This window comes from Ovis canadensis, chromosome 4 (genome assembly GCF_042477335.2).
Source record: "Ovis canadensis isolate MfBH-ARS-UI-01 breed Bighorn chromosome 4, ARS-UI_OviCan_v2, whole genome shotgun sequence".
NCBI lineage: Eukaryota > Metazoa > Chordata > Mammalia > Artiodactyla > Bovidae > Ovis > Ovis canadensis.
In genome coordinates, this window is record NC_091248.1 from 112,893,416 (window position 1) to 112,920,150 (window position 26,735).

The window sequence follows — 26,735 nt, forward strand, 5'->3', positions numbered from 1 at the left end:
TCTCACGAAGCCAAACTGGGGAGGGCAGAGCGGCAGAAAAACCTCAGACAGACTGGGGACCATTTCAGCACATCCAAAAGTCATCATCTCCAGGATTTTCATCTTCTACTGGACTCTTGTCATCTCTTAGACTTCGGTCATCTCCAAGACTCTTACCATTTCTCATCTCTGTTTTTGCCTCCTTGCTGGCTTCATTCTCTATGACATAAATGACTCTAAATCAGTTTCTGCACTTGGCAGGGAATATGACCATCAATCACTCCTAAAGTTTACATTTGGTTTTACATCTGGCAGCTCCCACTATCAGAGAGGGATTAACTCAGGTGCCCCTTGGTCCCAAGATTAAAAGATACATATATGTTTTTTCTCTTTTTTTTCAGGGATATTCCCTGATTGGCCCAGTGTGAGTCAGATGCTCATTCTTCAGCCAGTCTACTCTGGCTGGGGACAAGGGCACATTTAGATATACTCAGTAAGTTCGATTCTGTGAATCCTATCATTCACAGGAAAGAGAATAACTAAAGAAAGCAGCCAGTCTAAGATTTGACTCTGAAGAACTTACAAGACAGTCATTGAGCACTCTTACTATGTGTTCAGTATCACACTAAACTGTTTGGTATCCCGTGTTTTAAAAATGTCATTGATGACTACATTACCAGTAGCCTGTATAAATATGTCTTTATCTTACACAAAAGGCGTGTCTTACCTTAACACATATCCCCCAAAATTGTATGTAGGTCAAGTGTTATTTCAAGTGCCATAGAGGAAATTGATATTTTTTTACAATCCGCGGTGCAGAACTCCTCTTGTAATAATGAAGAGCCTGTGATATACTGATAATTACCCTCTGATTTATCTGGTTTGTCCAAGATGAAATTAACAAGGTGAATTTTTTTTAACATATCATAACTTATTTTTATGAAGTTAGTTCAAGTCCTCCGACAAGCGTGGATTGAGTACTTCATATATGCCAGACACTTTGATAGCTTCTATATGGAGTGAAATGATGAGGACACTTCAAGGAGCTCTGTCTCTTATCAAGGGAGACAGATAAGAGTGTTCATTACAACACCATGTGATTGGGGCAGCTGGAGGCCCCACAGCATGTGAGGGTAGGTTTAGCACCAAATAGAGAAGAAAACTCATTTATTAACTTTTCCAGAATGTCACGAGAAGAATACTAAGGAAGGACACTGATTCAGCCTGGGATGTGAGAACTGGATGAGAAAACACTTCCAAAAGGAAGTTACCCTTCAGCTAAGTCCTCAAGGTTGCAGAGTAGTCAGCAGGCTGACAGGAGAGGAGGGAGGTTCTTTCAGAAGGGAACAGCATATGCCTGAGCAGGGAGGTAAGAGCAGGCATGGCATCTTCTAAGGACCCAAATGTCAGGAGAGCTGTAGGTATACGTAGGTATTTGTAGATCCAAAGGGCACTTTGTGCTATGCTAGTGAGCCTGGAAACTTGATCTGTTAGAAAACGATGGGGAGCCATTGAATGGTTAAATGTTTTATCTTAGGGGCGTCTGTCATCTAGTCAGTATAGAGGATCACTTTAAGGAGGGCAATACAGATAGCTGGAACAGTGGCTGGAAAGCTGTTGGCGTTAGTCCTGACACAATGCTAAGGGGCTGAAACAAGGCACATTTTTGTGGGAATGGGCAGATTCGAGACATTTGGACTGGATGTAGGGCGAGTGCAGACTGTGAAAGAGAGGAGGAAAATCAGGATAAGCACCCATTGTTTTCTGACCTGCATGTGGGGCATTTTAGAGGCACAAATAACTCATTTAGGTGAAAAACTTTAGAAATTGATTTGGTTTGCTCCTTGAGCAGCTGTTTTGGAGGCTCATTAAGGAATTAGGGACTGCATCTTCATTAGGGCTCTAATGCAAAATAAGATGCCAAGTTTCCCATCTTCTGAATTGTAAGAAACTCTAGCATCCTTCCCTGGGGTCCATGATGGTGTCCGGTTTGTGTTTTGGTTGTATAAACATCTCTGAGTCAGTGCAGCTGGATATTTTGTCTGTGGTTCAAGGAAATGAGTAGAAAAGATTGCTGTCTCCTCTCTCGGTGCGAGATTTTTAACAGCTGTTATTGATTTTCTTGGCATCAGGGACACTTCTGCTTTTTAATCATAGAATATAAATATTTAAAAATTGTCATTTTCCATCTACATTTACAAACAAAGTTCATATCACTTTCATTTGTTTTGTGCCTTAGCAAAGTGATTTTTATGGGGGAAAAAAACAGCACTGTGGACTTTGGTCTCTCTCTTAGATAATACAATCCTCAGCTTTTTAGAAGTCTGGTACCTGGTATTCAAATCAACAGAGGTAATAGTTCCACTGGGCGCCAAGAACCTTCTTCAAATATTTTAATCAGTTATTTCCAAATCTCAAAAGATAATTGGGCAAAGGATAATTTGGTAATTTACAAAAGAGGAAATAAAAATGGACAAAAACTTATGTCAAAACTTAATTGCTTGGTTCAACTTAAAGAAAATCATTCTAGAAATCTTATTTCTTTATTGACCATGCATTCAGAAAAGAATAAAAAGAGACTGTTTCTTTGTGTTGATGATAAATGTTAGACCCAAATCTTTCATCTCAAAGGTGATTATGAGAAACCAGTCCTGATTAGCAAAACCTGGAGATCTTTTTTTTTTTTTTAAGTTTGTAACCTTAGAAATTCATGATTTCAGGAAACATTGAGTCAAAATTATCATTGGAAGTTCCAGTGCAGTCTAGTTGTGCGACCTTAGGCGAATTACAAAGCTCTCATGCATAAAATGGAGATACTAGTAGTACCTGTTTGCAAGATTATTGTGAGGATTAAATGAGCTAATATATTGAAGAATACCCAGAATGATGTCTGGCACATAGTAAGTACCTATATGTGTGTTTGTACATTAACATGTAAGCAGCAAAAATTTTTTTCTAATATCATCTTATCCTTAATTGGAAAGGACAACGTTGTTAAAGTAGGTGGAAACACTTGGCAACTGATGCGGTTTTCTCATGGGGCTTTCCAGGTAGCTCAGTGGTAAAGAATCTTCCTGCCAATGCAAGAGACTCGGGGGACTCGGGTTCAGTCTCTGGGTGGGGAAGATCCTCTGGAGGAGATACGGCAACCCACTCCAGGGTTCTTGCCTGGAGAATCCCATTGACAGAGGAGCCTGGTGGGCTACAGTCCATAGGGTCGCAAAGAGTCAGACACGGCTAAGTGACTTAGCACGTATGCACACACAGAAAAGATTTGTAATAGCACCTGAAACATAGTGTGCTCAGTAAATGTTATCTTTTTTTTTTTTTTAACCATTATGTCATTGATAATATCAAAGGCATTTATGTTCCACGTTTCAGGTTGGTTACATCATAAATGCCATCAAGGTATATGATTGAGGAAGAAACCACCAGATAGTGGGCATTTTGGTTTCTCTTTCTGGTAAATTGAAGCAAAGACTGGCTTCTATAGGCTACCAGATCTAAAGTCCCTTAGTTGACAGGGACAAAGATAGCAAAGGTAAGAAATAAAAGAAAGATGTATTTGCTTGAGAAGTGACCAGTGAAACAGCATCTTTGAAAATGTTGTTCTTAAGGGATGAGCCGTTGCAAGCAGAGACCACACTTAGCCAAGGTGTGATGTAGGATTGGGCAGAAATCACATCAGAAATTTAGTTCTCAAACATTTTGCTCCAAGGAGAGGAAACCTTTAATCTGTGTTCAAGCTTCCTGAAGGTTTTTATCCTATTTCCTGCCAGCCATAGCTACTCTTTCCTTATCCTCTCCTTTCCCCAAATACTATACACATCCAGATTTTATTCATCGTTTCCACTCTTGAATTTATCTGCCCTACATTTTGTCTCCTTCAAAGTGTCAATTAACTACTTCCTGATAAACTCATCCATTTAAAAAGACCCTGAAATTCAGGGTAATGTTATATGTTTTATTTAGGACATTCTGGATAGTGTCCAAATACTGAACCATTAGTTCAACTCTGCTGAAGACATTTCACAGCATGGAGTTCAATGGATAGAAACATTCTTTTTGTACCTCATAAATTCTATCTTAGAAGATACATTCAGAATCTGTTCTCTGTTTAAATAACTGGTTATTCCTTTGATTGGACACTAAAGAATATAGCACTTTACTGTTAGAATAGTTTAGTACAGTATTCATTTTATCCTGTATAACATGAACATTATTACTATATTTTTACTCATATGATAGCTTTCTACTACAAAAGCTTATTTTGCTATGGAAAATTATTATAGATATTATGTGAAATGATTGTTTTTCTAGTTGCAATTATTCATTTCTCAGAAGAACAGATAGACAAGATGTTTAAGATTTAAATCTGTCCTGGAAAAAAATGGCTTCTTTCGGCCCCATTGGTTTTGTATTAATACTTTCTAATGTACTGAGCAATTTTCCACTACAAATTGTGTAACTAGCCTATTAAAAATAAATAAATATTTAAAATTGTGTAGCAGATTATTGCGCTTTAATTTGTTTCTGGTCCTTTTTATGGTTACATATTTCAGCATTGAAACTTTCACAGAGATTTTTGTAGCTATTTGCATTTTATATATGTATATGTATTTAATCATGGTAGGCATATATTACTCTTGCTAACTAAAAAAAACCCCTCACTACTACCAAAATAAACATGTATTTTAAGCCCCATTTGAGTGGGGAAAGAAAGGAATGATTCTGGCTGTCTGAGAACTTTTGTGTGAAAATTAAAGCCTACTTCCAAGTCATACGTTCCCATGTGTTTTCAAAGAGAGACAAACTCTAGTGCTGATTCATTTATTTTGTTGTTGTTGCAAAGTTTTATTTAACTGTTTAAAAAAAAAATGTATACTTAAAAGTGTTCAGGAGCTTCCCTCCTGGCTCAGTGGTAAAGAATCCGCCTCCAATGCAGGAGACATGAGTTCAATCCCTGATCCGAGAAGATCCCGCATCCTGCAGAGCAACTAAGCCTGTGCCTTGGAGCCCGGGAGCTGCAGCTACCGAGCCCACATGCCACAACTACCAGAGCCCTTGCGTCTTAGAGCCCATGCTCTGCAGCAAGAAAAGCCGCTGCAACGAGATGGACCACAGCTCGAGCTTGGCCCTACTCTCCACAACTAGAGAAATGCCCGTGCGGCAGTGAAGACCCAGCACGGCCAAAAATAAAGAGAAAACAAAGTGTTCAGTCTCATGTCTTTAGACAATAGAGCGACTTAGTTGCCTTGCTAAACAAGTAATCTTACAGCTATAGAAAAAGTGGTTATAGAACTAGGGATTTTTATTTTTAAAAATATTTACAATCTGACTCCCAAATTCTAACTTTATTATTAGTTGTTAAAATGAGTATGTGCCTATGATATCAGATCATCAACATTTTTTCTTCCCTCCTTTTTTTCCAGTACAAGGTCTTATTTCATTTGTGTAATAATGTGTTATAAAATACACACAGACGTTTTATCTTAGGTATATGGCTTCTACTGCGTCCGTTATTTGGTTGGATTCTGTGCTCATTTTTTAAACGCCTTATATAAATATTATTTTAATTCACTGCAAAAGGGTATAATTCTAAATAAAAGTCTAAGTTACTTTGAATTCATTTGAGATATAGTTCTGATTGTTCCAGATATTTCATTTATATTTTCCTGTATTTGGTAATGATACCAATCCATAAAATAACTTGAAAATCTGTTATGCATCAGTAAATTCATTTATGCTTCATTTAGGTGTTTAAGTAAATATAACTAGCTTATATACTGAAGAACTTGGTAATTTTTGTGGACTGTACAATGACATATATAATTTAATGTTGCCTCAAGTTTGAATTTAATTTAGATACTTTGAATAACATCACTTTAAGAAACTTTGTTGCAGGATATTATATCCAGTAATTATGATTTTTTAATAACTGAAAAGTAATATCTTCTTCATTAATGTATCAAGACATTTGAAACTATATTAAGAACTGTATGAAACTCTTTGCTATTGGAGTCCAAGTCTCGAAAGTAGTGGCATTTCAATGTAGTCTAATAGTAATCTAAATGCGTTATATTTACCCAAAATGTTTTGTTGCTGAGAAACCATTAAGACATTCATCTGTTGAATTATAGCTCCATTGTATCATTGGATAGAACTTGGTTTGTTTACGTTATGGTACAATTGACTTATGGATGAGAAAGCTAGAAGAAGGGACCCCAACACAAATACTATACATTAAGTAAGCTTTTATATAGAGAGGATCATTTCTATGGAAATTATAGCTTCTGTTTCTTTAAATTTCATCTTTTTTTTTTTTTGGATTCATCTGATCTTTTTCACAATGCTCTATTCTTTTTTTTTTTTTTTTAACAATGCTCTAAGAGTCTCATCAAGAGAACAAATGTTTTGGGTTTTGTTTCTTTGTTTTAATGAGTATAAGATTCAGTCAACCCTTCCGTCTCTTCTTGTTTTGTTTGCCTTGCCTCAGCCATGCTGAATTCTTTACTGTAATTCAGCTGTGCTAAGCATGCTTCTGGGTGTTTATACAAAGCCATTCTCTCTGCCTGATATGCTTTTGTCCCATATCAAAGGTATCAAGGTATTTGAATGCCTTCCTTTCTAACTTTAGACCACTGTGCAGATGCCACCTCCTTAGGAGGACTTCCTTTGACCGTCATGCTGTCCCTCACTCTGCCTGCTTATCTACCTTCCTGGTTACCCTTATCACCACCTGCCATTATCTGGTGTGTTATTTGTCTGTCTAGTCTCCAACATGAAAATGTAAATCCCACATGTCAAGACATTTTATTTACTGCTCTATCCCCAACACTCAGTGTGCTGTCTGGCACATAGTAGGTGCTCAACCAATATGGGTTGGATGGCTCTTCCATCAGGAAGACTGAATAGAGGATGTTTCCACATAACAATTATCTCCTATTATCTCTGTGATTGTTATAAATTTAATTACTTCAGTGTCTCAAATGCTCTGTCACCTGGAATTCCTTGGGTGTGGATTCTTGCATTTGTTACATCTTCTGAGTCTCTCCCCTTCAAGACAGGTGCTGAATGGTGGAGCTTTAGACTCCCCTACCATGGTTAAAAACTTATTTGTCTGCAACAGCTTTTACCTTGCTTGTTTTTGTTGGCTGCAGTGGGGATTGCTACGCAATTTGGTAGGAGTTTGAGTTCAGATTCTGTACCAGCACACAGCCCAGAATTAAAGGTCTGATTTCCCATGGTTCCATCCTTGGTATAGGTGAGCCTGTGCCCAGACTAAGTCCTGAGATTTCCAGACACGCCTTTTCTAACTTCCCACCTAATAAAGAGCCCAGGTCTTGTCCATGAAGCACACGGGGACTGGCCTTGCCTCTCAGTCCAGAAACCTCAGGCCCAAACATCCTGACCTCTTGGTGTCAATGTCTTCTGCTCTGACTTGGAATCTTCACTTTCAGCACCTGAAAATGTTTCTTTCTTGGTTTCACTTTTGCTCTGTGTTAAAAACACACTTCTGTTATATATTATCCACTATTCAATTTTGTCTGGAGTTGGCACTCACTTCCTACATCTGTTCAGTCAGCCGTATTGTTACTGTGGAGATGATTTATTTTGGCATTTTTATAGCAATACTGAAAATGGTGATATTCCTAATACATCCAACAGTATTTACACTTGGCCCCATGATACATGAGCAGTGATAGAAATTTAGATTATATTCTAGGTCTATGGACATTCTAATGTTTTAAAGGAAACTTTAGACATTTATGTATAAATTCTGCTAAATAGTGACCTCATCACCCATTCCATTCTTTTTAAAAGTTTTTTCTTAGCATTGTGTGTTTATTATGACTATTATTAGCACTGCATGTTTATTATTATTTTAGCCTTTAAGACAATCTTGTCAAAAGGAAAGTAATTATAAAGGGGACTTTTCAGTAAAGTATCTGGAAGCCTTTAATTCCATTCATAAGTCTTTACTGATCGAACACAAAGTGTACTGCCAGAATGTTTCTACTGGGTGACGTGGACTATATTTACAATAATAATTATTATTATACTCTTAAGACATATTTTTAGTTATCTTACTTTCAAGTTGACATGCACAGACTTCCAGTATACACTTTTTGTTGTGTTTGAGCAAATCCAGATATAAAACATTTCCCTCACTTCAGAAAGTTGTTGTATCCTATTTTATGCCTTTTATTTTAAACTTTATTTTTTTTCCCTAGGAGATATTAAGAAACCTCAGCTGAAACCTGAAAAGACTTCTAGGAAGTTAAGAGTTTCAAATGAGTTTGAGTCCCTGGATTTTGCAGACAGAAACTACTTTGTGAAATTATGGGCCAGACTTTCAGGCAAAAAAACGCCAGTGGTAAGAAGGGATAGAAGGGGAGTGGGAAGCCGCAACTGAACATTACGCGGTCAGACAAAAAGGATGTTGGATATTTTAACACTAAGTTTCACCAGAACTGTTCTCTGACAGTGTCAGCTGAAGACAAGCCCCAACCCCCCGCACCCCACACACACTTACTACACCTCTAAGAATAGGCATGGGTTCTAAAAGTAGAATATTCAGTGTAGATTTTGGGAGTGGCTTTCCCCCAGGCTCCTAGTCAAAGCTCTGACACTCAGTTCTTCTAGTTGAGAGGCACAGAAAAGCGCTACACAGAATACTGTAAAGTATGTATATTTCAAGGGAAAACTTGCTTTGATGAGATACAATTTTGAATATTCTTGTGCTGAGCCTTCAAAGCAAGTCCACTCAAAGAGCCCATGTTTTATAAGCTTGCAGTACGTGGACTTGTCCTATAACTTACTCTAATCCCTTCGAGAACTTTGAGAAGTCAGGACGGACAGGAGTTGACCTGCATTCACATTAGGTCATGTTCTTTTCCTGTTTGTGATGGGTTTTCTGTGAATGTTGGGAATACAGAGCCTAAATCATTGCCACTTCTGCAGACGTGATCCTGGAGTGCAGGAAATGTCCCATTTGTTTATGCAAAATAAATTGAATCTAGAATTGTTCCCACCTACTAGAATCTGTGGGAAATCAAATATCAGTCATTAGGAGTGAGAGTCCTCACTCCCAGTCTTTGGATTAAGTTCAAGAATCCTGAGGTTTACACCATCCTGGAAATTTAGGGAAGGGAAGGGCCCCTGGTTACCATGGTTATCATGGTTACCATGGCGATGCACCTTGTCTGAAACCCTGAGTTCCATTCCGAGCCCGTGGTTCTGGTATTCTCCAGATCTCCTCCTGCAAGTACCTTCACCCAGTGCCAACTCCTAAGATCTCACCACACCCTAAGAGCTCCCTCGACATGTGGGGCCCATTAGCCCCTCTCCTTGTAGTCCTGGGAAGCCCAGCTCTTTTCTTTTTTTTCCCATCACTTTCTCTCCATATCTGCTCTCCCACCCTCCTTGGATGGTACATTTTTATGTTCCTTTGAGCTTAGACTTTCAAATATAAGTTCTTTGTTTAACTTCCCAGGGCATGGTATATCCAGACTATGACCTCCAGAACACACATTCTTGGCCACCTTTATTCTTTTTTTTTTTCCTCCTCTAATATATTTTTTAAAATATTTCCACCTTTATGTATTTATCCATTTTGGGGGCAGTGCTACCCATAGCATGTAGGATCTTAGTTCCCAAACCAGGGATCAAACCCACAGCCCCTGCATTGGAAGCCGAGAGTCTTAACCACTGGACCACCAGGGAAGTCCCTTGGCCACCTTTATTCTTTAATGATAAGTCTGTGTCTTAACAACCAGAACCAGCTCATGTTGCAGTTAGGTTGTCCTGCCACTAAACCTCATACACACTGATGGGAAACACACATCACTGCCTAGCAGCTGCTGCCTGTTAGTGCGTGTCCATGCTTTATTTAAACGTGACCAACCTGAATGCTACCTGCTAGAAAGTTTTCAGGTCCAATTAAAGGCAGCTTTTCTCTGGTCAAGGGCACTCAGGTACTCAGGAGTGAGAACAGAGGAACAGACATGAAATACACACACGCTGGGTTCTCAGCTATAATTCATCTCCAGCATTTCAACATAAAATTCATGAACATTATGGAGGAACTGGAGAGCAGAGGCTATGATCAAAAGGCAATATGAAAGTAGAAGGGGCCACGTTGGTGGGGGGAGGGGAGCAGGTAAGCAGACCACAAGTTGTCAAAAGTTCTCATGAACTTTGACATGCCCAGGGTCATGCCTTACCTGTTGCCACCTCCCTGAGAAACTGTTCAGCCCCCGTAATCCAGGGCTTCTACAGCCTAGTGTGGAACTCTGCTGTGCTCTTTGTTAGAGGGTTGGTGGTTTCTCATCCATGATGGCAACAGTGCTCAAGCCTCTTGCAGCCTGAGGTTCTGGTAACTTCACCTGCCAACCCTGGTGGAGATAAAATGTAACAGGGTAGTTTCATAGAAAAGCAAATCAAATCCCGCCAAGAGCCAACAGATTCACTCTTCAGAAATGAGAGCAGAAGTAGTGCTAAATTGCTGCTGTCATACACATGAGGTGAATTTGCCTGAGATTATTTTCAGTGCCTCATGTTCTTGTAAAGATTATGAAAATTCGATGCTATTTTGACATTTTAAGTGTATCAACTTTTAGGATAGTTCATAGGTTATCAACCTCCTGCACAGCTGTTATAATGCTGCAAAATGAACAACAACCTTACGATCATCACAACAGAAGTTTAATGAGGTGTTATGATGTTATGGTGGAGATCATAAATAGCCTTTGTTGTTGTTGTTGTTATTCAGTAGCTCAGCTCAGTCGTGTCTGATTCTTTGCAACCTCATGGACTGCAGCACACCAGGCTTCCCTGCCCTTCGCCATCTCCCAGAGCTTGCTCAAACTGATGTCCATTGAGTTGGTGATGCCATCCAACCATCTCATCCTCTGTCCTCCCCTTCTCCTCCTGCCTTCAACCTTGCCCAGCATCAGTGTCTTTTCCAATCAGTCGGCTCTTCGCATCAGTTGGCCCAAGTATTGGAGCTAAAGCATCAGTCCTTCCAATGAATATTCAGGGATCATTTCCTTTAGGATTGAAAACAGACTTTATGCATCACTTATAATTTGGAAGGGGCTTTCATATAAATTATCTCATGTACCCCTCATTGCAACCCTTAGGAGAAGCTATTTTAATTCATTTTACTTTCCCAGCATAAATCCCTATGTATTTTTGAAACTTTTTATTGGATTGGGGAAAGTAATTACAACTTCCTCAGTCAGAGATCTATATCGTAAGTCATTCATCCCCCAAAATAGAAATGTTTGCACTTTTTGGTATTTAGTGATGGTGATGGGGTGTTGGTGAAATACTGGAGAAAAACCTCACAATCTGTTGTATTTCAGATTCATACTTATCATCAGATATATTCAGTCAGTTACTGTGTGTGCAAAAATCTGATAAAACTAAAAAGACAGTAATAGTCTGTATCATCAAGAGATAATCTCATTAGAAAGATGTAGGAAATAATATGACATGTTAATACATTTAAATTGCAGTCTTCATAAAAATATTTTTGTTTTACAAATTTTTTTTCTTTCCACTGGACAAATATTGTTTTGTAGACCTTTTTTTTTCTTTCCACACATTTGGTAGTCTCTCTCAAGAAGAGGATGATTATAGCTATTTTAATATCTGACATATTTTTAGTTCAATATAATTATAGATCATATTTCTTTCCTAGGAAAGAGAGTCTTTGGAGAGACAGTATGAGACAGCCCGGCAGACCCTAATGGGAAATACGCCTCCTCAGCACACGTTCCTATTTCAAAGGTAGATATTTGTCACATGTGTTTATAGTTGGGCATCTTTAGATTGATTTTTTAGTATCCAGGTATACCAAATGAATCCTAAATCATCAGCATAACCAAGGACCTTTGTACTAAAATGGACCTGGTGGTAATAAACCTAGTTCTAGAAGTTGTATTTCCCTTTCATTTATACATGTTTTTATTTTTATTTATTTATTTTTAATTTTATTACTTTTGCCACCGGTGTACATGAGTTCCCAATCCTGAACCCCCCCTCCCACCTCCTATCCCATATCATCTCTCTGGATCATCCCCATGCACCAGCCCCAAGCATCCTGTATCCTGTATCAAACATAGACTGGCGATTCGTTTCTTACATGATAGTATACATGTTTCAATGCCATTCTCCCAAATCACCCCACCCTCTCCCTCTCCTACAGAGTCCAAAAGTCCGTTCTATACATCTATGTCTCTTTTGCTGTCTCATATACAGGGTTATCATTACCATCTTTCTAAATTCCATATATATGTGTTAGTATACTGTATTGGTGTTTTTCTTTCTGGCTTACTTCACTCTGTATAATCGGCTCCAGTTTCACCCATCTCATTAGAACTGATTCAAATGTATTCTTTTTAATGGCTGAGTAATACTCCATTGTGTATATGTACCACAGCTTTCTTATCCATTCATCTGCTGACGGACATCTAGGTTGCTTCCATGTCCTGGCTATTATAAACAGTGCTGCGATGAACATTGGGGTACACGTGTCTGTTTCAATTCTGGTTTCCTCGGTGTGTATGCCCAGAAGTGGGATTGCTGGGTCATAAGGCAGTTCTATTTGCAATTTTTTAAGGAATCTCCACACTGTTTTCCATAGTGGCTGTACTAGTTTGCATTCCCACCAACAGTGTAGGAAGGTTCCCTTTTCTCCACACCCTCTCCAGCATTTATTGCTTGTAGACTTTTGGATCATAGCCATTCTGACTGGTGTGAAATGGTACCTCATTGTGGTCTTGATTTGCATTTCTCTGATAATGAGTGATGTTGAGCATCTTTTCATGTGTTTCTTAGCCATCCATATATCTTCTTTGGAGAAATGTCTATCTAGTTCTTTGGCCCATTTTTTGATTGGGTCGTTTATTTTTCTGGAATTGAGCTGCATAAGTTGCTTGTATATTTTTGAGATTAGTTGTTTGCTAATCTCAAAAATTAGTTGAGATTAATTGCTTCATTTGCTATTATTTTCTCCCATTCAGAAGGCTGTCTTTTCACCTTGCTTATAGTTTCCTTTGTTGTGCAGTATACATGTTTTTAAAGGCATAGTATGTTCTTGCCTGGAGAATCCCAGGGACAGGGGAGCCTGGTGGCCTGCCGTCTATGGGGTCACACAGAGTTGGACACGACTGAAGTGACTTAGCAGCAGCATACTCACTGTTGCTAGAAACCGATGATTTTTTGCAGTCTTTGAGGACTGCAAAGGATGATATTTCTGGTCGTGTTTGAATATAAGTATCTGCCTTCACCAAGGCTTTAATGATGGAAGGTTAATTTTATCCTATTGAATATCCTGTCCTTGTCCTTCCTGAATCTCAAAACAATAGTAGTTAATGATTTGTGGGATCATTTGTTTAATATCTCCTTTCCACATTAAACTGTAAATTCCATGAGGATGGGGACCGTTGTATCTTTATTAGTCCATTAATTCTCCATCCTTAATATGCAATGGCTCACTTAGTCACTGATGCATAGTAGAGGCTTCATAGATATTGGTGGCTATAATAATTACTGTACTATTAATTATCACATGTGATGAGGCACATTTCAACTTTAAGAGATACTCAAAATGAATAACCAGGATGTTTATGAAATGTTTGTGTTTTATTTTCTCATGAATGTTATAGGCTTCAGTATTCTGAATTCTCTTTTCTGTTTGACTGTTTGGAAAGTTCGAGTAGTAAAGTGACGCCCCCATTTTCAGAAAGTTACTAAGAGCACTGACAAGACCTTAATTATAGTGTTTTAAAGAGCTTTTTAAAGTGCAGTGATTCAAGAAAGCAGAATGCTAAAGCTATTTTAAAATGTTTTTCAATTTCACTTCTTTTTATTGTCTGTAATTTTAAGCTATTTGTTGCAAATCTCTAACCCAATATAAATTAAGTTTCATCTTTGTCGTCTATGTAGCAAAAAAAAAAAGTGTGATTTCTTTTCTCCATATTGGTGAGCTATCTTTGGATAGTCTGATTCTAAAGGCAGGCTGTATGGAATATACAATTTCTACTGGAGGAGGGGGCGCGGGTGATAGTCAGGAGATGGGCAGTATACCCCAGAGCAGCTAAAGTAGTGGCTTGTCCGACCTCTGACCAGCTGAGTGGCCATGCCTACTGACACACTGTGGACATTTTAAATCTGAGCATCTAATGGGTCATACAAGGGCAGAAGGATGCTCTGAAATTTTCATGCCTTTATATGCAATCGGTCTACTTTGCACATAGCAACTCTATTTAGCAAGTCTAGAGTGAATAGCGGTAGGATTTATTCACTAAAAGTAGTTAATGATTCTTTCAAGTCACTGTCTGGAAAAACAGGCTGGTATAGATGAAAAAAGGCTATTTTATACTAGAATTCAGTAGAAAGTAAAACAGTAGAATTTTTATAAATATTTTATTCTGATATTATTTCAAAGTATTAGATTACAAACAAAACTGGAAAATACCTATTTCAGTTTTTATAGCAGTTGATATATTGCTGGACTTCATGTAACAAATAGGTGAGGATTTACAATAGAATGTGCACTAATCAACAGGAAGATAATCTGCCTATATTAATGTCTTAATGGATAAGGAATATTCAGAAAAATACAAATTTGCTTAATCTACAAATTAAAATGTAATACCAGTGTCTAAAACAAGCTCTGATGTGTTTGTAAGTGTATACATTACATTATTCCCAATAGATTTTGCTGTCAAATGCATTTACTTGCAATGTAAGAGTCAGTATTTAGGTATAACGTGTGTGTATATGCTTGATATCATTACAGAATTCTGTTGATCTTTTTTCCAATTTCAGGGGTCTAGTACCAGCACCCATCATCAATAATCTACGTTATTTTACAGCATTAGAACTCAAGAAAAGTTTTGAGCTTTATGGGGATTATTTTAAAGCCCCCTTTGGACCTTCTGGAAAGAGGTGAGTTGAGTTTTGTTGGAGAGAATAAATTATTTTCTGCTGGTTGGTTACAGCCATGGTGCTTATCCCTAGACTTCAGAGAATTCCTGACGCTGGGAAGCAGGCCCCACCATGGAATATGAATGGAGTAGATCTGAGCCCTCTAGGGAGGGCTCAGCCTTATAATCAAAGTTCACTAGAACCTAAGAAGCTTCTCTTTGGGACTTTGAAACTTGGGGGAATGACACACAGATGCAGGGGCAGTTTGAGATCACTCAAGTCACCAATGGTGGAATAATCAAGAGTCCAGTGTAAGCACAAGCATTGATGTCTACCAATCTCTCCCGGTAGTGCAGCTTGGCTGTGTTCTTGGCACCTAGCTCTTGCCAGGTTTAAAAGCCTGGTTCTCTAGTTTTCCATTAAATCTGCAAACTACCCAATAGCTTTTCCAGTGACTCTCTTTTTGAAATTTAAATTAGCCAGAGTTGGTGTCTGTAATTTGTAATCCATATCTCTGATTAGTACAACTGAGAATGTTTGCTAGCTGATGCTCTCGATTTTTATTATAAAAGTCTTCCTTTTTTCCCCTGAGTCCCGATTTTAATATGTCAAACTGTGATTCAAAACCTGATATGTGTAGGCTGAGAACTCCATATAGGCCCTCCCACTGGTTTTAGTGCTTGACTTTTGTGCTCATTCTATTACATTCCATTTCTACTTCAGCTGTCCCTGCTACTACCGTTGACTGTCCGTCTATGGGTCTTAAATCCATGCTTCTCAAGCAAAGATGTGGCTGGTTGAGTCAGATTGGGTAGAAATCTCTAGCTGGAATCCTCACAGGTAACATAGGTAACAAGCTGGTCTATAATTGGTGGCCCCTATGTCATATAACCATCTTTTTTTCTAATCATCTGTGGCCAGAGCAGTGACAGAGAGCTAAGTAAAGAACTCTTCAGCAGGAGTTTGTGGGTTTGGTCTCTCTGAATGCATGACAACAAAATAGACAAGAAGTGACCGGAAGCAAGCACACTAAAACGTTAGCAGTGGGTATCCCTCTAGAATTATCAGTTATTTTCACTGTCTTCATCTTTTTTTCTGTAAATTGTAAATCATCCACACAGCATATATGTGTTTTATTTTTAATATCCTAAAATGTTTTTTTAAAAAAATGTCATGAGAATTTGATGAAATATTCAGTAAATTGGTCCTATAATACAATTAAGTTGCTCATTGCTTCCATATAGTAATATAAATTTTGGGTAAATTATAAAGTGAAAGTGAAGTCACTCAGTCATGTTCAACTCTTTGTGACCCCACGTACAGTAGCCTACCAGGCTCCTCCATCCATGGGATTTTCCAGGAAAGAGTACTGAAGTAGGTTGCCATTTCCTTCTCCAGGGGATCTTCCCAACCTAGGAATCGAACCCAGGTCTCCCACATTGCAGGCAGACGCTTTACCATCTGAGCCACCAGAGAAGTAAATTACAAAGAGTTAAATACAAATTAAAAGATGCTTGCTCCTTGGAAGAAAAGTTATGACCAAACTAGACAGCATATTAAAAAGCAGAGACATTACTTTGCCACCGAAGGTCCATCTAGTCAAAGCTATGGTTTTTCCAGTAGTCATATATGGATGTGAGAGTTGGACTATAAAGAAAGCTGATTGCTGAAGAATTGATGTCTTTGAACTGTGGTGTTGGAGAAGACTCTTGAGAGTCCCTTGAACTGCAAGGAGATCCAACCAGTCCATTCTAAAGGAAATCAGTCCTGACTATTCATTGGAAGGACTGATGCTGAAGCTGAAACTCCAATACTTTGGCCACTTGATGTGAAGAACTGACTCATTTGAAAAGACCCTGATGCTGGGAAATATTGAAGGCAGGAGGAGAAGAGACCAACAGAGGATGAGATGGTTGGATGGCATCACCAACTCGATGGACATGAGTTTGAGCAAGCTCCAGGAGTTAGTGTTGGACAGGGAAGACTGGAGTGCTGCAGTCTGTAGGGTTGCAAAGACTGAGTGACTGAACTGAACTGAAATACAAATCAGTGCTTATAATATCAGTGGTGTGTTAAAAGTCAGATGCAAATGTATATCCAGCATATAATGTAGCTTTAAAAAATATTCATGTATATGTAACATGAAAAAGCACTATAAAGATATATGCCAAAATATTATCAGTTATTATCTCCTAGTGATGGGATTATGGCCAATTTTTATTTTCTTTGTTCTTCCCCATATTTTCCAAGTGAGCATTTTATAATTTTTGAGGCATTAATGTAACTTTAAAATGCCATTTTAGAAGTCTGCCATGGCAAAGGGATGTTTTATGAGGGTGATGTTTCATCATGAGAATGCCAACCTAGAAAATGAATAATAGCTTCCTTTATTTCTAAGTTTTATTGTCATAACATTTTGGGTTTCCTTTGAGAAATTTGATAACAAAAAACTAGAGTTCCCACTAAATGGTTCCCCCAACTATGCCTATCTCACTGGATACTAGATACCCTAGATTACAATTAGTTAACTCATTATAGTGGCAGTGTTGAGACTGTAGATCTCTGAGCAATTATTCATGCTCTCAGTTTTTAGTACAGTTAGGTAGCTTGATGGAAACACTGAGAGAAAGAATGTCTCAGTTTAGGCTGTTATAACAAATTACCATAGGCTGAGTGGCTTAACCAAAAGACAGATATTTCTTAAAGTTCTGGAGCTGAGAAGTTTGAGATCAGGAGGTCAGTATGGTTGGGTTCTTATGAAGATCCTCTTCCTAGTGTACAGATGGCTGGCTTCTTGCTGTGTCCCCGTATGGCAGAAGCGAGCTGCCTTTTGTCCTTTTGTGAAAATCGCTCAGTCATGTCCAACTCTTTGTGGGGACCCCATGAACTACACAGTCCCTGGAATTCTCCAGGCCAGAATACTGGAGTAGGTAGCCTTTCCCTTCTCCAGGGGATCTTCCCAACCCAAGGATCGAACCCAGGTCTCCCGCATTGCAGGGGGATTCTTTACCAGCTGAGCTATTTCTTATAAGAGTGTTAATCCCTTTCAGGAAGGCTGCACCTCTGGACCTAGTCACCTCCCAAAGGTCTTATCTCTTTACCCCATCATATTGGGGGTTAGGATTTCTACATATAAATTTGGGCAGAGTGGGGGAGGGACACAAACATTCAGTCCATAGCAGAATTTAAAAAAAAAAAGAATTAAAAATTGCTTACTAGACTGCAATGGGCTTCTCTATCAACTGTTCCCATGGTGAAAAGGGAGGGTCAGACCTTCACTCAAGTCTGCTCCCACCACATGGTAACGCCTGTGTCTTTCAACCCCACCACTTTTTGACTTGCTGACTTTCAAAGCATTTTCATTTACTACGTCCTTTGATACAAAGGAACAGTAATTGTTTGAAAGGCAGAACTTGCTGTGATCCCTTTCTTGGTATGTATTTTAAATGAAGAGGTATTCTTTTCTAAAAATAAGAGACCAAACTATCTGTCTTTTGAGTTGAATTGCGTTCCCCCAGAAATGTGTATGTATTCACATAAATTGATATGGAAAACATTCAGAGCCTCAAAACATAAATAAAGAAAAGAAGTAAATAGTTCATAAAAGCTAATTAATAGATGCAAGAAATAATGATTAACCTTGCTGTGAACAAAGCTCAGCTGTTCACAGTGCTCTCTCTGAGGAATGAGCTCACCCTCGGTGGATTTGCCCCCTCTCACGCCCCTGCACCCTGGAGGAAGCAGGAACAGGTATAACCCAAAGGAGAGCAGCTTGCTGATAGGAAGTGCACTGGCCCAGAGGCAGAGACTCCAGGCATCCAGATCACACCCCAGCTTTGTCCTTAAAAGGGGATGGGAGGAGCTTGGTAGGCTGCAGTCCATGGGGTCGCAAAAAGTCTGATACGACTGAGCAACTTCACTTTCACTTTTCAGTTTCATGCACTGGAGAAGGAGATGGCAACCCACTCCAGTGTTCTTGCCTGGAGAATCCCAGGGATGGGGGAGCCTGGTGGGCTGCCGTCTATGGGGTCACACAGAGTCAGACAAGACTGAAGCGACTTAGCAGCAGCAGCAGCAACATCTAGCAACAGTTATGCCCAATGTATGGTCCAGATCAGGCTGCTTAGCATGCTTTCATCTTTTCTGATCTTGAAATAGCAGAGACTGCCTGTATAAATTGCACTTGATTCTAAGGGCTTCCCAGGTGTCTTGGTGGTAAAGACTACACCTACCAATGCAGGAGATGCAAGAGACGTGGATTTGATCCCTGGGTTGGGAAGATCCCCTGGAGAAGGAAATGACACCTTACTTCAGTATTCTAACCTGGAAAATTCCATGGACAGAGGGGCCTGGCAGGCTACAGTCCATGGGGCTGCAAAGAGTTGAACATGACTAAGTGACTGAACATACACACACACATATAAACACACACTTTAAAGTCCTAGGAATCAGGATCCATGCCTGACTCATCTTGTTTTATAGATGCCAGCACCTCTCACCATGCTCTTTGCAAATATTCAGTGATGTTTTGTATAATGGATGAGAACTTTATGCTAATACATATATGCTACTTAATATGTCAGCTGCTAATAGGTCTTGACTGCCTAAGTATTGTTGAAAACTGAAGCTCAACAGAGATACTTATGCAAACTACTGAATAATTTGACAATGATAACCCAATGGTCATATGGCCATTCATGGTTTTACAGCTCAAAGATATCCATTTTTCATTTTTCAGTGTCGTGGATTCCAGTGATTCCATGCAATATCCTGAATTACTTCAGTCTTGTCCATGGCCAAAAGATTTGCCTTTTCGGCCTCCAGAAGACAGTATTTGTTCACAGCCAGGCTCAATAATAGGTGATACTGAGGATCATGCCCTAGAAGGTATGAGTCATTTACGTATGGTTCTCTTACGGATATTCATATTATATCTATTTCCTGCTGTCTTTCTGTTTTCTGATTTTTAAAAATTAAGTAAGTGTTTTACATGAGAATCTATCTGTTGAGGCAGGATGGGTTGTTTATCCCACATTGTAGCAGATGAGAAACAAAGTTTGAAAAGATCCAGAATGTGCCCAGGGTTACTGAGCGATTCAGGGTGGTCGCTGCTGCTTGGCTCATCTGACCACACTACCTGCAGGGGTGTTGTGGAGCGAGAGGTGCTATTTTATTAATAGCAGCTTGGGCTTCATTCAGTGAAGGTGAAGAAAAGCAGAGAAGGTTTCATGTTACTGACCAATCTCCTGCTCTGGGGGTCTGGCAGAATCCTGATGGTTCAGGGCTTGAAGGATCAGACTCAGCCCCCACTCCCCTGTATCTCTTTACACCCAGCTGCCCAGCAGACTTGTGAATGTGTATCACCTAGCTCAGACAGGATGATCATTGCATTTTTGTCTCCGGCACTGTTCATAAAGGACATTGAGTAAAGACCTGAAACAATGTGGGGAGACTGAAGGGCTGGAGGTGAAAATGGAAAAGGAAGAGAGTAGCCCATATGGGGCTCTGTGAGCGAATGATGGAGGGATGAATTAATTGGGGGGAATTCTCTAGGACCTGGAGGCAAGGAGCCACCATGAGCAACCTGAAGTGGGGTGGGGTGACCTGATTGAGCCCAAAAGACTGGAGGATCGCCTTCTTGCTCAGGTGACCATGGGAACCAGAAGGAGGGTACAGGTGTGTTAGGTCGCCAGCAGCAAGAGGACACAGTAGGTGGCATTCTCCAGAAGGAAGGTCCTGAATCAGGCACCTTCTAACCATTTCTCTTCAGGTGGTGTCTTCAGGACAGCTGACCAAGTATCTTCAGGGATTTTACTCATAAGGGTGGACATCAACCATAAGAATTAGAATCTGCTGGACTGGTTAATAGTGAAGAACCCCCCTGCCAATGCAGGAGGTGCAAGAGACGCACATTCAATCCCTGGGTCAGCAAGACCCTCTAGAGGAGGGAATGGCAACCCACTCCAGTATTCTTGCCTGGAAAATTCCATGGACAGAGGAACCTGGCAGGCTAGTCCATAGGATCACAAGAGTCAGACCCAACTGAGCCTAGCACACAGCCTGAAACAAATAGACTGCCAGGTATTTCTCCAGCAAAGATGGGTTTATTGGGGCTCAAGCTGAGAACTGCAAAATTAGGGGTCTACAACCACAACCACCCACATGCAAGGCCTCACAAGGCAAAGGAAGGAGAAAGCTTTTACAGGGAGGGAACAGAAGTTGGGAGAGCTTTACTAAACAAAGAGTCCTTGGCTTTTCATTGCCTGAGTCCGTCCCAAGAAAGAAGAGACTTTCTTCTTCCTGGTGGGCTCTGCTATGGTCACAGGACACAACAGTTCCAACTTCACTTAATTTAGATTTCTGTTTATTAATATATATATTTTTTACAAGTCCGAAGTCTCACGTTCCAGGAAACAATCCCAACTTCTCAGGTAGACATACTGTGTCATCTCACAGGACGTGGGAACTGCCCTGGGAACCCTTTAAAGGCTGTGAGTGGCTACTTCAAAGCCTGAGGAAACACAGCAGCCCTGGGCGAAGCATGCCCCCAAGGTCCATCATGGTTCTGGCTTCCCATAGGACATCTTCCCAGACCTTTCCCATCTCATTTCTCCTCCTCTGCCTGTCTCCTTCCTTATAAATGGAATCCTTAGGGTTGAAAACTATATTCCAAACCTAGTCTAGCTAGAGCAAAGAGGGGATGCTACCTGTGGGTCAGGGCTGTGGAAAGAATATTGCATTAGGGATCAGAAGACCTGGGTTCCTGTTCCATTTCTACATTGGGCTGGCTGCACAGTGTTGGGCAAATCAATTAATGTCTGAGCCTTAGAATTAATAAGATGTCTCACAATGATATAGTAGTATCCTGTATTACTATAATATATATATATATATTATAATATAAGACATAATGTGATAATACAGGACCAGCAAGATGGGGTGTGGTGTAAGTAAGAAGTTAAGTGCTAGATACCTGCCAGGTATTATGATTGTAAATTTTTACACGCATAGAAGATTGTGGTTGTTTTCTAATGGAATGTTTTGAGGAGATTTATTTCACTGGAATAAATTAGAATGAATGAATGGAATAAATAAAATTGAAATGGGCGAAGTTTTCCTGTTTCTTGATCTGCATTGTGATCTTGTGTTGAAAACTGGGCATTTGAAAAAGCAGCTACCTCTCTCAAGGTGTAGACTGGCTCAGTGCAGAGGAAGCCCTTCACTAACGAGAAGGGTGTGTCCTGAGCCCAGGATCAGCCCAGCCTGAGGGACCAAGGGCTTTTCAGTCCCTTCCTGGGCATGCCCTTTCCCTGGATCTCTGGGGGTGCTTTTTTTTTTTTCCAGTTCCCCAGTATACACAGATGCTTTTAAATGAGTGTATTAATTTTCCTAAATGTCTTCTTGGAGTCTTAGCTGTTCTCTTGTGTTCCTCAAGTAGGAATCCTTTGTCCCAGGCATCTTTGGGTCTGTGCCTCCTGTGGGGTTTTCCAGGAGCCCTGCCCACTGCTTGCCGTGGCTTCCTCTACCCTGAGATCCCACTTCTAGCCATCTGGGCTCTGAGTTAGGTGATGCAGACACCCATAAGGCTGCCCCTAGATGGGTTAGAATATTACTCTCTCTGATTCTCATGAGAGAGCTGGGAGCCAGACCTCTCTTCCCCCAAAATGTACTTTAACCTCCTGGAAGGGGGAGAGACAATGATGAGTAAAAACTTCGTTAGATTTCCTACCCTTGTGCATGTGGTTTTTTCATGACTGGGTATTCACTTGGTCACTATGGATTGCTGACTCATTTCCAGAATTGCTATACAGTTATTTTAGCTAGTCTCTAGTTATTCGTTTAATGTTTCCCTGGGAGAATAAGGGCCTGGAGCTTCCTAACCTGCCATCTTGCCAACATCTTTCCATGGTTATCTTCTTAGAAATCACAACACACTACTGGTTCTGAGTCAGTTAAACCCACATGTATATATACACATAAATATTTTTTCCCCTACAAACTGCCAAAGTTTTTATTATACAGTATATGTGCCATTGATTATATATATATGCAACTTTTATCTTTAGCTTTTTGTTATTTTGGTTTCAGTCCCACATTCCAACTTGATTAGATCATGCGGGGTCTTTATTCATCTTCCATATTTACTTCTATAGCTGGGGCCTTCCCAGCTGGTGGTGCTGATGGTGGTGCTGATGGTAAAGAATCCACCTACCAATGCGGAAGATGTAAAAGACGCAGGTTCGATCCTTGGGTTGGAAAGATCTCCTGGAGTAGAGAATGGCAACCCACTCCAGTATTCTTGGCTGAAAAATTCTGTGGACAGAGGAGCCTGGCGGGCTACAGTCCATGGAGCTGCAGAGAGTCAGACATGGCTGAAGCACTGGGCACATAGGTTTCTGTTAAGCCAGCCAGCATGCCACTGTGCCTTTGTCATGCTGTCAACACTGGCACCTAGGACTTGGCCAAGAGTAACGTCCTGTGACAAGTCTCTGGAGTCTCGTGTCTAGGGAAAGTCTACCTGCTTTGTGACTCTTAGTCACATCTCTCTAGTGTATTCACAAGAGAAACTTTGATGTGTGCCTTGCATCATATTTTCTAACTCGGAGGTCATCAAGATCTCTGTAAGGGGCCAGATAGTAAATACTTTTGGTTTTGTGGCCGTATAGACTTAGCAGCTACTCATCCCTACTAGCATTGTGAGAACTGCTATAGACAGTATGTAAATGAATGGGTGTGGGCTGGGTTCCATTAAACTTTTTTACTAAAATGTCTGCAGACCAGATTTTGCCTATGGGCCATAGGTTGTTGACCCCTACCAAAGTAAAAGGGAAATTAAATTAATTCGGAATCATTTTTCTTTGCAAGTCTCTTTCAACACTTATCACTCACTACATTGCTTTCTGAATGCACAAACCATTTCTTTCAGTTCAGTTCAGTTTAATCACTTAGTTGTGTCCAACTCTTTGTGACCCCATAGACTGCACCACACCCAGCTTCCCTGTCCGTCCCCAACTCCTGGAGCTCGCTAAAACTCATGTCCATCAAGCTGGTGATGCCATCCAACCATCTCATCCTCTGTTGTCCCCTTCTCCTCCTGCCCTCAATCTTTCCCGGCATCACGGTCTTCTCCAATGAGTCAGTCTTCGCATCAGGTGGCCAAAGTATTGGCGTTTTAGGTTCAGCATCAGTCCTTCCAATGAATATTCAGGACTAATTTCCTTTAGTATGGACTGGTTTGATCTCCTTGCAGTCCAAGGGACTCTCAAGAGTCTTCTCCAACACCACAGTTCAAAGACATCAATTTTTCGGTGCTCAGCTTTCTTTATAGTCCAATTCTCACATCCATACATGACTACTGGAAAAACCATAGCTTTGACTAGACAGACCTTTGTTGGCAATGTCTCAGCTTTTTAATATGCTCTCTAGGTTGATCATAGCTTTTCTTCCAAGGAGCAAGCATCTTCTAATTTCATGGCTGCAGTCACCGTCCGCAGTGATTTTGGAGCCCAAGAAAATAAAGTCAGTCACTGTTTCCATTGTTTCTCCATCTATTTGCTATGGAGTGATGGGACCAGATACCATGATCTTAAGTTTTTGAACCATTTCTTTAATAAACCTGAATTTGCTAAGGATTAAACTCAGGTGTGGAGAAGGCAATGGCACCCCACTCCAGTACTCTTGCCTGGGAAATCCCATGGACAGAGGAGCCTGGTGGGCTGCAGTCCATGGGTCGCGAAGAGTCGGACACGACTGAGCGACTTCACTTTCACTTTTCACTTTTGTGCACTGGAGAAGGAAATGGCAACCCACTCCAGTGTTCTTGCCTGGAGAATCTCAGGGACAGGGTAGCATGGTGGGCTGCTGTCTATGGGGTCACACAGAGTCGGACACACTGACATGACTTAGCAGCAACAGCAGCAACAGCAAACTCAGGTGTGCCGGTTTGTCAATCTTTATGTTTGTCTTCCAAGTGGCAGTATCATTTACCTCCAATGCTTTTCTTATGGTGATGAATTCTCAAAGACAAGACAGTCTTCAAATTACTCCTGTCTGTTTTTTCAGTGCCCCGAGAGGCAGGTTACCTGGGTCTGAAAAAGGAACTGACTGAGAAGGGAGGCCGACCCTGCTGCTCTCTGCATTCTTCCTACAGGCCTTTGTTCAAGGTGTTTTTATTACCCTTTCCAGCTTAAAAAAATATCTCCATGGTGAACAAAAGAGAAGAACATGAGGAGGAGCCTTTTTGTTTTGTTTTTCTTTTTTTTTTGTCCTCTGTTAACACAATATCATCTTCTCAAGGAGTGTGCTCTTCTTGCTCTGAATATACCTTGAAAGTCGCTCAGTCTATGTCCGACTCTTTGCACTCCCATGGACTATACAGTCCCTCAATTCTCTAGGTCAGGATACTGGAGTGGGTAGCCTTTCCCTTCTCCAGGGGATCTTCCCAACTCAGGGATTGAACCCAGGTCTCCAGCATTGCAGGTGGATTCTGTACCAGCTGAGCCATAAGGGAATATACCTTTAAAAAGGCCCATATTGCCTTTAACTTTGGGATTGCATTGCTTTGCCTGATAAACTGAGTCTTCCCAATCTCACAGGTCGTTCTGTTTTACTCACTTCCTATAGAATCCTCTAGCCTCACTCTCTTAGTTCTTCTTACTCTGCTTTCTCTGCCCACTGAGAATGCAGCTTCCTCTGTTGCCAGCATGCTTCCACCTTCAGTCTCTATCTTCCAAACTCCTCTTGCTTCCACAGTCCCTGAAGGGACCTAGCTCAATAGTTCATCCTGTGTCCTCATCCTTGGTGAACAAGCCAACCTTAAGAGCATTAGATAAGGTTTCTCTAGGAAGGACTTCAGAGTGTGTGTGTGTGGGGGGGGTGGATTCTGTGTGTCTGTGTTAAGCTTGCTCATATATGATTGAAAAGGAATACGTGCAGGGCATTGTTGCAGAGGGTATGAGCAGGGTAGAAGAGTAGCATAGGAATTGCTTGCTGTGGCCACCTTCGGGTCATTGCACAAGTCTGTACAACCCAATGTTTGTCTAACCACACACATGATATATTCTCAACCTTATCCCTGCTTTTCTTATTTGGATGTCATTAATTCTTTATAGTTTGTTATGAATGCATTCTAAAAATTATTCTGTTTTTTATGTCATGCAATAAAAAAATGCTTATTTTCTTTGTTTAGTGCAGCAAGGCGTTAACCACACCTACTGTATTTTTTCCCTTAATGTTTTACAGCACTATATAAAGCATTTCCACATGGAAAAGGTTCTCTCCAACATAGAAGACACACGGTCTCAGCCATCAGTCGCCCAGGTTCCAACATCAAACCCACCCTCCCTCCGATACCTCAGGGCCGCAAGTAGACCAATACTCCATGTTTGACCTTAATGTGGAAAATTCTCTCTGATCATGTCTAGTCCCTCTGTCTTACCTGGCCATGCATCCTGGCTATTCCTCACTCAACCAACTACCCACAAAAGAATGTTCTATGTGCCCTAGTTCTCTCAATCAGCTTCTTTTGTGATTCTCTGAATAGTATCTATCTTTTTTCAAATGTAAGTTATTCTTAGCTTTTATTAATGTAATTTCAGTTTTTCCCATAGCTATGAATGACTCTTCCAGCTGCTTCCTGCTCTGAAATATCAGATGACAAAAATCTCCTAAGATCTCTGCCTTGCTACATGCATAGTGGTTTGGGGATAAAGCCAATGGAGATTGTGGTCTTAAAATTTCAACATGTCCATTTATAACATTAGTGTATACTTTACAGAATTGAAATAGTTTGTTCTTCTCATTATGAAAAAATTATA

General features: G+C 40.3%; 1 protein-coding gene across 1 annotated transcript in view; it reads left to right on the plus strand.

The window, feature by feature from the left end:
* The window catches only part of LRGUK (leucine rich repeats and guanylate kinase domain containing), a 103,463-nt gene extending 77,095 nt beyond the window's left edge, over positions 1-26,368 (plus strand). Inside the window, exons 16-20 of the mRNA XM_069586987.1 lie at positions 8,214-8,356; positions 11,687-11,775; positions 14,821-14,940; positions 19,658-19,806; positions 26,161-26,368. Of these exons, the coding sequence (XP_069443088.1) occupies positions 8,214-8,356; positions 11,687-11,775; positions 14,821-14,940; positions 19,658-19,806; positions 26,161-26,288 (629 nt within the window). The 3' untranslated portion in view covers positions 26,289-26,368. The remainder of the gene's footprint in view (positions 1-8,213; positions 8,357-11,686; positions 11,776-14,820; positions 14,941-19,657; positions 19,807-26,160) is intronic.
* The last annotated feature ends 367 nt before the right edge of the window (positions 26,369-26,735 follow it).